Source organism: Suncus etruscus, chromosome 4 (genome assembly GCF_024139225.1).
Source record: "Suncus etruscus isolate mSunEtr1 chromosome 4, mSunEtr1.pri.cur, whole genome shotgun sequence".
In the NCBI taxonomy this organism is placed as follows: Eukaryota; Metazoa; Chordata; class Mammalia; order Eulipotyphla; family Soricidae; genus Suncus; species Suncus etruscus.
Window position 1 is genome coordinate 122,125,336 of NC_064851.1, and position 13,164 is coordinate 122,138,499.

The following is a 13,164-nucleotide window of genomic DNA, read 5'->3' on the forward strand; positions in this document are numbered from 1 at the left end:
GATCTGACGTTTTGATTGCTTTATTTATATTCTACTGAGTAAAACTATTCTGCAACTGTCCTTTAGTTCCTTGCCTTAGTAACTTCAAATTATGTCAACTCTGTCCTCAAAGACAATTTCATCTTTTTTTAAAGAGGGGGAGGGGAATGGTATTTCCTTGAATATATACACTTCAGCTTCATTATCTAGTCTTGCATCCATGAGCATTTAAGTTGATCCCACACTTCTATAAACACAGGGATGCATATATCTTTTTGAATTACTATTTCTGATAAACACCTAGGGATGGACTTGCTGGGTTGTATGAAGTTTCCAATTTTAGGGCTTTTTTTTTTTTTTTTTTTTTTTTGCAGGGGTGGTGATATGGGGGGTAGGGGATATACATGGATGGTAACTATGATTGTTCCCAGAAATGCAGGGGATTGAAGTCGGGTCAATAGCAAATCTAAGGCAAATGCCTGAAACTTTCATCTCTCCAGCACCTTCAAGTTTTAGTTTATTAAGGAGTATCTATACTATTTCTGAGGCTCTATCAATTTACATTCCTATCAACCTAGTGCCTTCTTTCCCTCCACATCCGCACCAGCACAGACTGTTTTCAATCTTCAACATGCGCCATTCTCATAGTGTAACATGGCATTTCATTGGAAACACATTTCCCCAGTAAGTGAAGTCGACCCTTTTTTGCTTATCTATGAACCTCTTGTATATCATCCTTGGGAGAGAGATTTTCCCCACCTTTTGTCTGTATTTGAGTTGAATTGTTTGTTGTTGCTGTTCTTGTATAAATATATTAAGCCCTTGTTAGACATTTGATGTACAAAAATCTCCCCCAACTGCTCAGTTACCTTTTTATTTTGTTTTATTTCTCCCAGCAGGCACATTTTTAAATTCAGTAGTTGTCGTTTGCATCTCCTGCCAACAGTGCTGTGGGTTCTAAGGCCTAGTCATATCCATATATCTCATCTCTATAGCACCCGTGTGCCCAGAACCCCTAACCCCTGTCCCTGTCTGCCTCTTCTTTCTTCCATCTGTCTCTTTCATTTCTTTCCATTTCCTTTTAAGTTTTTTTTTTTTTTTCATGTAGCCTCCCAGCTTCCCTGACATCGTTTCTAAAGAAGCCTTCCTCTCTTTGCTGTTACGGAGCTTTGTTATATAAACTGGGTGTTCACAGAAGTATGGGCTTGTTTCTGGAGTCTGTATTTTTTTCTCTCAAAACTTCTTCAGAACTGTTTCTTGGGTTTTTTGTGGCTTGGTGTGAACTTTAGAAGTTTTATATGGAGGAGGGAGATGGGGGGTATTGGTGGTGGGAATGTTGCACTGGTGAAGGGGTTTTTTTATTTTTATAACCGAAACCCAACTACAAACATGTTTGTAATCATGGTGCTTAAATAAAGATATTAATTTAAAGTAAATAAATAAAAATAATTTTTCTAGTTCCTTGCAAGCTACTATTTTGATAGGAAAGGGACTGTGGTAAATCCATACATTGCTTTATGGAAAATGGCCTTTTTTTTTTTCGGGCCACACCCATTTGATCCTCAGGGGTTACTCCTGGCTAAGCACTCAGAAATTGCCCCTGGCTTGGGGGGACCATATGGGACACCGGGGGATCGAACCGCGGTCCTTCTTTGGCTAGCGCTTGCAAGGCAGACACCTTACCTCTAGTGCCACCTCACCAGCCCCGAAAATGGCCATTTTAAACAATGTTTGTTCTTCCCAATATTATTGTTGTTGCTATTATTATTATTATTATTATCTAGTTGCCTAGAAAAAAGGAAAGGAAAGAATATTCAGAATATTGATCAGAAAGGTGGCAGCTTAAACTTCACATTGGAGTTTTACTACTCTGAATTCCCACACCAGGCTTATGATGTTTGTGTGTGCTGGGGAATTGAACTTCCAAATCAAAGCCTTTCTTGGGGAAAACATTTATACAATGGCACAGCTCTTCATTAAGAGTCTGGTAAAGAGAAGGTTTTCTGGTGTGAAGGACTTTGAGCTATGTAGGAAGAAAGGCTCGATGATTGCAATCAGATGTAACTGTAGATGTGAATTTTAAGAGTAAACTGCCTGTGGATATGAATCCCTGAAATCACTGTTTTCCAAACAGCCAATATGTATAACAACTAATGAGTTTTTAACCAACCTGGAATTAAGTCAAAGGGTAAAATATCATTTTTGAAACAGCTAATCTTCCTTAGCACTGTGACCAAATATTGAAGACTCCCCAGGACACACTGTTCATAGAAAAATACTAATGCTGTTATTTCCCATGAAACTACATGATTATGTACTCTAGAGATGTATGACCAAGCTAAACTGTCCTTAGGGCCAATCTGAAGAAGGTAGAACATGAGCAGCAGTAAAACATGTATGGGGGGAGGAAACACAGCAGGATATGACTTTAATAAAAATGTGCTGACTATATTTTAAAATAAATAAAGCAATGCATCTGTATGTATATGCTAAATATTTGCCTTGGTTTAAAAATCAACTACATGGAGCTGGAGCAATAACACTGCAGGTAGTTCGTTTGCTTTGCATGCAGCTGACCTGGGATCAATTCCAGCATCCCATGTGGTTTGCTGAGCCTCCCCTGAGTACAAAGCCAGAAATAACCCCTGAGCACCACAGGGTGTGGCCCAAAAACCAATAAATAAATAAATACATACATACATACATAAAAAATAAATAAAATCAACTGCCTTTAAACTGCAAGATTATTATATAACTATTAAGCTACAATGGTCAGCAGTAAATGAGAATGAATAGATTTCTATAAAAAAAATTAACTGGTGGGATGCATACTCAGAACAGGGGTGGAGGGAAGACAAAACTGGTGGTAGGAATGGCCGTAATTCACTGTCACTACGTACCTTAAATATTACTGTGAAAGACTTGAAATACACTTTGATCACCATAAAAATTATTTTAAAAAATTAACTGACAGTTGAAACTTGTTCAAGGATTATCATCATCATCATCATCATCATTATCATCATCATCATCATGTAACTCAACATTTTAAGAATCATCCATGAAGTATCCTGCATAAGATACTAAGTTACCCTTCAAAGATGACTAATGATGACATTAAAGTTGGTCAATCATTTGAAAATAATTGATATCAGGTATTAGGCACACATGTCTTGTGGGCAGAGTTTTGTTAGAAAGAGTCAACTGCTGGATCACTTACAAAACATCAGGTCCTGAATTTTAAAAGAAACAGAAATATCCCCAAAGTAATGAACTGGCAGCAATTCTAGCAATTAAGAAGAAGGGAAGGAAAGAGCACAGGATGTTTCCAAGGTGAGCTCACTGGACCCATCAGCAGCTTTCAGAGAAACCTCCTCTCTGCTCTGTGGCATTTCCAAGCACACAAATTGAATAACAAATTTTAAAGTTGAAAAAAAAATAACCAAACCTGAGACTATGCACAAAACAGCACGCACCTAGTAGGATGCAATACTTGGGGCTTAGGCAGATTTATCAAAAGAGTAATGTTCTTCTCAGTAAGCTTTCACTGATTTTTCTTTAAATGTTCTATTTAATGCTTGAAAAGCTGCTTCACTTTCTCAAATATCTCAAGAGAAAGAGCTTCTTACTTGTCCAGTTGCTAGTCTAGAAAATAAACACGGGAAACACATCGCCAGAGCTTGAACAAGTGTGGCTGCTGCTGGCTGTATCCCAGTAAAACAGCCCTCATGTTCAAAGCCAGACCAGTCAGACTTTTCTCCTTTGCAACACGCTACAGTCAGGCTTACATGCAAGTCCACCGGGAGGTTCAACCCAACACTGTTTCATAATGCATGTTTGACCTGAATTTCTCTCATTTCTCTCCCAGACATTCTCTGGGGGACCACTATGTCTTAAGTATAGTCATAGACAGTTGAACAAATGAACAAAATATAACCCATGGCCTCAAGTGCTCACAATCCACTGGGGGAAACACTTACATCAACCCTGGAAAAATACTACTCCAGAAGTAATAAGTGTTGACATGTAGTGACGTAAGAACTTTGTATTTGCACCTCATTTAATCATCACATTATTGTCATTTCATCACTGTCAAATTGGAAGTTAAGAGAAGGATTAACTGTCATACCCAAGAACATACTGTTGAAAACAGAAAAGTCCTCTAGTTTCAAATAAAGCATAAATGTTCTAGATCTTTTTAAAAACTATGGACACAAAGAATCCCTGTCGGGTGGGGGATAAGAAAATCAGGGAGAGTTGGAAAGGGAGATTTTGAAGCTCTTTAACTTAGCAGTCTATAACATACTAAATTAGTCAGGTCCTGAGCCATTTCATCATAAATTCCTTAGAAATGTTAATTATTTTGCCAAAGTAAATGTTGGAGTTGGCCAAGTTCCTGAAGAAACAACCTCAAAGATATCCTAATCAACTAATAATAATTGTTTCTACTGACAATTATAGCAAAATAAGTTGTCACACTGAAGAAAAGCAGGCTTACCCACATTTAAAAACCAAGAGAAAGGGGCCAGAGTGACGGTGCAGCAGTAGGGCATTTGCCTTGCACGAGGCTGACCCAGGACAGACCTGGGTTCAATCCCCGGCATCCCATCTGGCCCCCCAAGCCATGAGCGGATTTCTGAGCGCATAGCCAGGAGAAACCCCTGAGTATCACTGGGTGTGGCCCAAAAAAACAAACAAAAACAAAAAAAAAAAAAGAAACAAGAGAAAGGAAATATCTGTGAATATGAAAATAAAGACAAGAGGAAAAAGTGCTTTCACACAGCTAGACAACACCACAGTGACAGATACTTAAGGGATCAGTTTCATAGCCAAAGGGGTCCTACTCCAACAAAAGGAAATCTGTGGAGCACTGAAAATAAAGAACAATGTAATTTAGTTGAGAAATTGATTCTGAGGCAACAAGGCACTGGAGATAACATTTCTACAGACCTTACTGCTTCAACCCCACTGCCACCCTGTGAGCTATGAGTCTTTTCAGTGGTCTTATTTGATAGGCAAGAAAGAGGCAAAATACACATGCAAAGTCTCAGACTACAAAGAATAAAATAATTGAAATATGTCTATTCTTTTGTTTGTTTTATGTGTTTTGGACCAAACTTGCCACTGCTCAGGGGTTACTTCTGGTAGTAGTCTAGGGACCAAATGGGGAGGGCACCAGGGATTGAGCTTGGGTCAGCTACTTGCAAGAAAAGCACTTTACCCACTGGGCTAGCTCTCTAACCCATGAAAAGTGTTTATTCTTTCTTGTCAAAATGTTATCTCCAGCGCCTTGTTGCCTCAGAATCAATTTCTCAACTAAATAGCTCTTGTAGTTTTTATAACTTAAGTATAAACATTAAGTATCCTGTGTATCTTTATGAATACTTATCTCATATATTTCAATTAACTAGAGATGTGATTTTGGTTTGGGGCCACACACACAGCAGTGCTCATGGCTCACATTGGGTCTTGTGCTCAGAAATTACTTCTGGTAAGTGTGGGGGACCATATGAGATGCCAGGGATCAAACCTGGGTCAGCCACATGCCAGGCAAAGGCCCCAGCGGCTAGCCTCTTGCTATTTATTACTCTAGCCCCCTCAATTAAATATTTTGTGTATCTTTATTAATTTACTTTAGATAAATCACTATACTGCTAGAGGGGGAATCAAAAGAAAATGTATTTCCAACCCAGAAGAACTTTTTCTCTGAGATTCTCTCTGATAACTACCAAATTAATCCTTAGTAATAGGAAAATGGTACAACACTAGTTCCCACAAAAATTCCTTGAGAACAAGTGGCACCATGGCAAACAGTGATTGGAAAACCCTGTAGGGCATATAATAAATTTTAGAGATTTGAAACTCAAATTGAGTAGTGAAGATCTTGGTTAAGACTTACAATGTGGGCCGGGCGGTGGCGCTAAAGGTAAGGTGCCTGCCTTGCCTGCGCTAGCCTTGGACGGACCGAGGTTTGATCCCCCGGTGTCCCATATGGTCCCCCAAGCCAGGAGCAACTTCTGAGCACATAGCCAGGAGTAACCCCTGAGTGTTACCGGGGTGTGGGCCCAAAAACCAAAAAAAAAAAAAAAAAAAAAGACTTACAATGTACAAATCTGTTTATTTGTGTTTACCTAATTTTATATGAACTACCTAATTCTATATGAATGAATGTTCCATCGAATATGCTTTAGAAAAAAACTAGGTTATACATTACATTAATAGAGTCTACTCATGTATTTATCAATATCTCTCCCAAAATGAAAAATTAAAGGTGACAGTGGGGGGGGGGGTTACCATCCCTTTGCAAGTAAGGGAAATGCTAGAAGATGATTCCTTTGCAAACTCGTAAATCCATTTCCACAGAAAGTTATCTATTTTATCTGTGCACAGGACATGTTAGAAGCAACCAAATTCCTCTATTCCATTTGCCAATCATAAATCAATCAAGCATATTATTTCCAGCAAGAGCTGCATTGACTCACTGGAATCTAAAAATAATTCCTTGGGTTCATTGCCTCCTTGAAACATTGTATGCTGGAACTTTTTAATTGAAAGCATTGTAAATCACAAACTCTAAATATAATCTTAAACAATAAAAGAAAATAACTATCTCATGTGGTACATTTGGATTCTTCTCCAGAATCTAACATCTGAAGCTGGAGCAAAAGAATAACAAGTAAGGAATTTGCCTTGCATGTGGCTAACCCAGGTTCAGTCCTCGACACCCTGTATGGTCTCCTGAGCACTTCCAGGAGTGATTACTGAGCACAGAACCAGGAATAATCTCTGACCAGTGCCAGGTGTGATCTAAAAAACCAAATAATAGTGATAATCATAATAATCTAATGCCTGTCTTCACCAACTCTAAGGTTAAAGTGGTTATAAGCATCCCCCACAAAAACATATCTAATCTTGGCATGACAAAAGGCCACACAAAATGATCAAAATTCTCACTCCTGCTTTTGTTAAACGTTATATAGAAATTTTTCTAGCATTAAATACTGAATCATCATATTTGGCAAATACATACTAGCATTCATACACTTTAAACTTTAGCTGATTTCTTGGAGTAATGAGCCAAAATAAATCATTCCAGCCTTTGAGAGAAAAATCTATGCTCTAAAGAATGTTTCTAAGATAGCATTTTAGCTATAAATCAGATTACTCCCCAAGAGTAATCTTGAACTACATGCAAAAGAATTTGTGATTTAAGCAAACTAATCTGAACTCATGGTTATTCTAAAAGGAGAGACTGAAATATGAATTCCATTGCCCAAATGTATATTACTAAAGATTTCTTTTGAAAGTATTGCAATGATGGATAGGTGTGCATAGTAGTAGACCATATGCCGGAGTTTGAGCACAAGTCTCTGTGTATAGAAATATTTTTTTAACATAAGCTTAAGTGAAACAAAAGAAAAATGGCAAAGATGATCATGCCTGGCAGGTGTCATGTCTTGAGGGAACATATCCGAGTACCTAGAATCTTCTAACTTAAGCACAGATCTAATCTTAGCACAGCTTTTATCTCAGTCCCACATCTGGGGTCCAGACTCATGTATGTAAAGCTCAAAATTACTCAAAATCATTTCTTCTGGGGGTGGCTCATACCAACTTTACTATATATTTTGCAACTCTCATAATGGTACAACCTGATAACTGGGATACAACAGGTGTTAGTCAAGGATTGTTGATTTTTCTATAGTGCCAACACAAAACAGGCATAGATAATCTGCACTGATAGATTCAAAGTCCAATTTTTTCCCATTAATGAGTTTAAAAACTGGAGTAAATTACAAGTAAGTTGCAAAACATAATTTCAAGTTCAGTTCATGGCCTTATATCAAACAGGTGGGATGTTCGCTTCTTTTACCAAGTAAGGGAACTGGAAGAGGGGTGAAAGGTGTTGTCTCCATAAACTCTCATCCAAGATCTACTTTGAGAACTGAATAAAGCACCTCCCCAAACATAGTGCTAATGTGTTTTTTTTTAACTTGGATGGAGGCTTTACTGATATCAAAATTTGCAGACATTAGTTTCATTTTTCAAACTTCAGAAAAAGAATTAAGAATAAGAAAAGAAAGAAAAAAAATAAACTTGGCTCTTCTCTTGCTGGAAAATATAATCAGTATGGGCAACTGCATCACTTTCTTAGTCATGCAAAGGAATATTTTTGGTTGTTGATTGAGATTCTATGCATGCAAGTGAATTCATTGATTATTATTGATTGATATTCTATGCATGCAAGTGAATTGTTATCTCCCAGTGACTTAATCAGAAATATTTCATGCCTTGTCACCAACTTTTTAATAGCCAAATACTGCCACTGTCTCCAACTTCCCCCTGCATTCTCCAGTTCTCTGTACCTCTAAGCTGGCCTCTGAACCCCTTGGCTCTTCAAAAGGGCAAGAACACTGCTGCTTCACTGTACAAATATCCACAGGACTTGGTCCATCTGAGTGTACCCGTGTTCAAGTTCCACGGTGCATTTACTTCTACCTTAAAAAAGCAGTATATATTTATTTTATTTTATTTTATTTTATTCTTTTGGTTTCTGGGTCACATCCGGCAGTGCTCAGGGGTTACTCCTGGCTGTCTGCTCAGAAATAGCTCCTGGCAGGCACGGGGGACCATATGGGACACCGGGATTCGAACCAACCACCTTTGGTCCTGGATCGGCTGCTTGCAAGGCAAACGCCACTGTGCTATCTCCCCGAACCCATATATTTATTTCTTTCTTTAAAAGAGTTTCATCTAAGAGGAATCTGAAAGTCACATAATGAATACTTCCCTTTATACATACAAACTTCCTTAAAAAGTTAATTTATTCAAGCGTTATCAAACTAATATGATAGGATCAATTCACTAGCATTAAAAATCAGACAGCAGGTAAGGAGCTTACTATGCACATGATCACCCCAGGTTCCATAAGTGTGTGAACACCACAATTACCCCCCCCACACACACACACCCAAGTGAATCTTGTCTGTTCACCTTTAAACATGGCTACAAGAACAATTTTCATGGCTTATGTGGCTCAAATTACCTTCTGTTGGACTGTGTGGTTGTAAGGAGAGTAATATCAGATCTAGAGAAACTGATACAGGATGAAGTTGTATAAGAATGGGTAGAGGGGGTGCCCGGAGAGATAGCACAGCGGCGTTTGCCTTGCAAGCATCCGATCCAGGACCAAAGGTGGTTGGTTCGAATCCCGGTGTCCCATATGGTCCCCTGTGCCTGCCAGGAGCTATTTCTGAGCAGACAGCCAGGAGTAACCCCTGAGCAATGCCGGATGTGGCCCAAAAACAAAACAAAACAAAAAAGAATGGGTAGAGGGGCTAGAGGGACAGCACAATGGGTAAGGAATTGCCTTGTACCCACCCAACACTGGCACACCCTAGGGTCCCCCAAGCCCCGCCAGAAGTGATCCTTGAGCACTGAGTCCAGAATAAGCCCTGAGCACAGCCAAATGTAACCGAATAACCCACACCCTGAACCCTCAAAAAAGACAAACCAAAAAAGGAATTTAAAAATAAATAAATAAAAAGTAATTTATGCTAAGCCCCATAGGTTACCACATTGAAACTCTCAGTTTTCCCAACAATGAATTTATAAACCAGTCACCTGATCAGCATTGAACTGAACTTCTGTCACAAGACAGACACCTGACATCCCTAACGTTAAATGACTGTACCAACCATCCACTCTACCTATTTCCTTGTTCTGTCTCTCTTTTGCCAATTCAAGTAACATTTTGTACAGCACCTCAGTTCCCTCTATCAGCTACCCTGGTTACTGCCCAATTCATGAATGTAGCCAGTAAGATCTTTAAATTTGACATTTCCCTGAATATTTCTAATTTCCTTCTCAGCTATTAAAAGCTTGCAAAGGAGAAGCTGCCTTTTCTGACTTGTTAGTGTTGATGCACAGCAGCTTATTCTACCTTTAAGAAGACAAGGGATATCAAATGGAGACTGCAGCAACGAGGTTGCCAGAGGAGAAGGTAGAAGTAATGAGGACCAAAGGGAGGAAGGTTCAATAGATCAAAGTGAAGGGGTTTCTGTACTTACTTTGAAGGGGACGTGATGTGATAACTTTCTTCTAAAGCGGTGAGGAAAAGCGCCCTGAAATGAGTGAAGCAGTGTAAATCCATGTTCCCTCTGTACAAATAAGGAAATAGCTAGAGATGGTCTGTTCTACTTTGAAACCATGCACTTCAAGTTCCCTTCACTTGACAACGAATTATAAAGCACACCTTGTAAGTCATCTGAGTTCATGTCATCTGAGTAATTAAGTGTGTTTTGTATTTACAGAGAATGAAAAATTTTCATTTAAAATGCTGTTAGTTACCTAATGACTGATTCATTTTTTCCACAATGTATATAGAGTGCTGCTGTTTCAGATCTAGGCCAGGAGCTGGACAGAGTTCCTAGCTCACAGAACTTGCCATCTAAAGATAGATTTCTGAGTCTGGATACAGTGCAAATAGTCAAGAGAATTAATCGTTTTCATTTGCAAATAGCACATCTTAACTATCACTTAGGAATTGTATCCCTAAACTTTAAGCAAAATGACAAAAGGTTTATACTCCTCTGCCATCATCTCCACGAAGAAACCAGGTAGCAAATTCTGAGGCACAATCTATAATGGTGGACTAAAAAAAGTTTTTAATGAAGTAGGGAGGAGGAATATCACAAATATTTAGATTGGATTAAATCTGTGCCTGAACATTATAACTTTCGTTCTTTTAAACAACTCAACATGAGCTCTTATTTAAAAAGTGTTTTCTCAAGATCACAGTAATAAAGTCATTTTTGAAGGTTTTGAAGGTTTCTATTCTTGGTGCTGAGTCCTATTAGAGTGCATTATTATATAAAACGTTTTCTAAGATTTCACTCCAGGGTTTTGTCAGCAAAACCTCTGTAAACCTTTTCTGGGGAGAGGTAAGGGGAAGAGGGTTTAATCCATATTAATCCTTTTCTGCTTTTATTATTTGAAGAGAAGAAACATTTTGTGTGTTTGTGTGTGTGTGGTTTTTGGGTCACACCCGGCAGTGCTCAGGGGTTATTCCTGGCTCCGTGCTCAGAAATTGCTCCTGGCAGGCATGGGGGACCATATGGGATGCCGGGATTCGAACCGATGACCTTCTGCATGAAAGGCAAACGCCTTACCTCCATGCTATCTCTCTGGCCCCAAGAAACATTTTTTATTTGAAGATTTGTTGTTGATCAACCCAAGCACTGTACATCTGCAGATACTGTCCCTATTGATCACCTATTATAGTTCCCTCTCGGTCTGATTCTTAAAATCATCAAGCCTTATAATGTGAATTCTTAAGTCTGTTCTCTTTCTTTGTCACAAAAATACAAAAAAATTTAAGCATCCCAAAGAGAATAAAAATGTGATTTCGACCAGAAGAACCAGGCCTAAGAACCATAGCATTTCCACAAGAGCATAAACGTAAGGGGATGGAGAAAGCCCCAAGGACTTTTTGCAAACTACCTTTTTATTAATACTAAATTACATCCCATTCAACATGACCTGAAAACGTGCCTTAGAAGAAACTGCATCAATGGGCACTAGGGGAGGGAGATCCCCAGGCATCAGGCTAAAGCAGAGAAAATAGACTGTTCCTTTTCCCTGACAAAAGCATAGGGTGCTTGCTTTCAAAATAGGGGTGCCAAAATCCAAAGTCAACAACAACAGAATCGATACCCTATCTACAACAAGCTATACACAGAGGGGAACAGTTACTCTAGCACTGGGAGGGAGATATGGAACACATGCTGGGAAAAGGGGTGGAGGGAGGACAACCCTGGTGGTGGGAATGGCCCTGATTCATTGTTACTATGCACCTTAAATATTACTGCGAAAGATTTGTTATTCACTTTTGGTCACAATATAAATTTTTTTTTTTTTTAAATAGGAGTGCCAGTCAGAAATCGCATCCTCTGGGAAGCAGGAGAAAAACCTATGCATCCGCACCCGGCAGCGCCCACGACGCGGTCCCCAGCCGGCCGCAGCCTCGGTGAGAGCTGAGCGCAAAGCGCAGAACCTGCCGACCCCCGCAGTGCACTCCTCCAGAAATGGGGGGCCCAAGACAGCAAGCCGTCTTCCGCCTCTCCTCCAAACCCCCCAGTTCTTGCCCACCCCTCCACCCCCATTTTTCTACTGTGGTAGGTATCAAGGTGGACTCCTGCCTCCAGCCTCAGTTATTCAACCCTTGTATTCGCAATGGCCCAAATCCCAAGGGCGGCCGAGGCTTCCCTTTCCTCCTATCCCTCCCTCGGGATCCCTCCGGCCTCTTGGGCTCCCAAAACCACCTTCCCTAACGGCTAGATTTGGAGTCCTGCAGAGCGCATCACCCCCGGCTCCCATCTCCATCCCTCCTCTTCCCACCGTCCACCTCAGCTGCGGAGTTCCCGGAGGCCCACCTGGGGGAGAGGAAGGGAGGTTCCCCCTGGTCCCCCCGCCGGAGCATCCCCCTCTCATAACCCCGCACCCCAGGCCTGGCGGAGTTGCAGAGCCCTTACCAGGCTCGTGGACCCCGGGGTTGTCGGACAGCTCGAGGACCAGGAGCTCGCGGCCCTCGAAGCTGCGCCCCACGGTGTAGATCCTGCTGATGGCGGTGCATTGCAGCCACACGGACACCAGCGCCTCGCGCAGCTCGGGGTAGCGGTGGTACTCGAAGGAGATGCCGTCCTCCTGCTGCAGCCGCCGGCGCCGCCGCGTGCCCGCCGCGGGCACCCCGGGTTCCTCGGCCCCGGCGCCCAGCAGCCACCCGCAGGCGATCAGCGCCCCGCACAGCGCCAGCAGCGCCCGGCCTCCGCGTCCGGCCATCGCCGATGCCAGCCCGAGCCTCTCTGCCTGCGCCCGCCGCGCGGCCTCTTTTGTCTGCCCGGGTGTGTGAGTGTGAGTGTGTGTGTGGATCGCGGAGCTGAGCTGGCGGCGCGGGGACTGCCACCTCCTTCCTCCCGCCGCACCTTCTCGGTCTGAGTGATCGTGCGCCCTTGCGCGCGCGCGCGGGGTCCCTCCAGTGGACACCCGGGACCAACCGCTGCGAGGCCAGGCAGAGGCGCGGCCGGCTCCCGCTGCCCGCACTGTTTGTTTGTTGGCTCAGAAGCTCATCCAGAGCCAGATGGCGCCCGGGACGACGCAGGTGGACAGACTGCCAACGTCTGGGAC

The 13,164-nt window shown here is 41.6% G+C and overlaps 1 protein-coding gene across 1 annotated transcript in view; it reads right to left on the reverse strand.

The window, feature by feature from the left end:
* CPE (carboxypeptidase E) overlaps positions 1–12,949 on the reverse strand; it is a 109,972-nt gene extending 97,023 nt beyond the window's left edge. Inside the window, exon 1 of the mRNA XM_049772363.1 lies at positions 12,513–12,949. Coding sequence (XP_049628320.1) covers positions 12,513–12,819 — 307 coding nt within the window. The 5' untranslated portion in view covers positions 12,820–12,949. The remainder of the gene's footprint in view (positions 1–12,512) is intronic.
* Between the last annotated feature and the right edge of the window lie 215 nt (positions 12,950–13,164).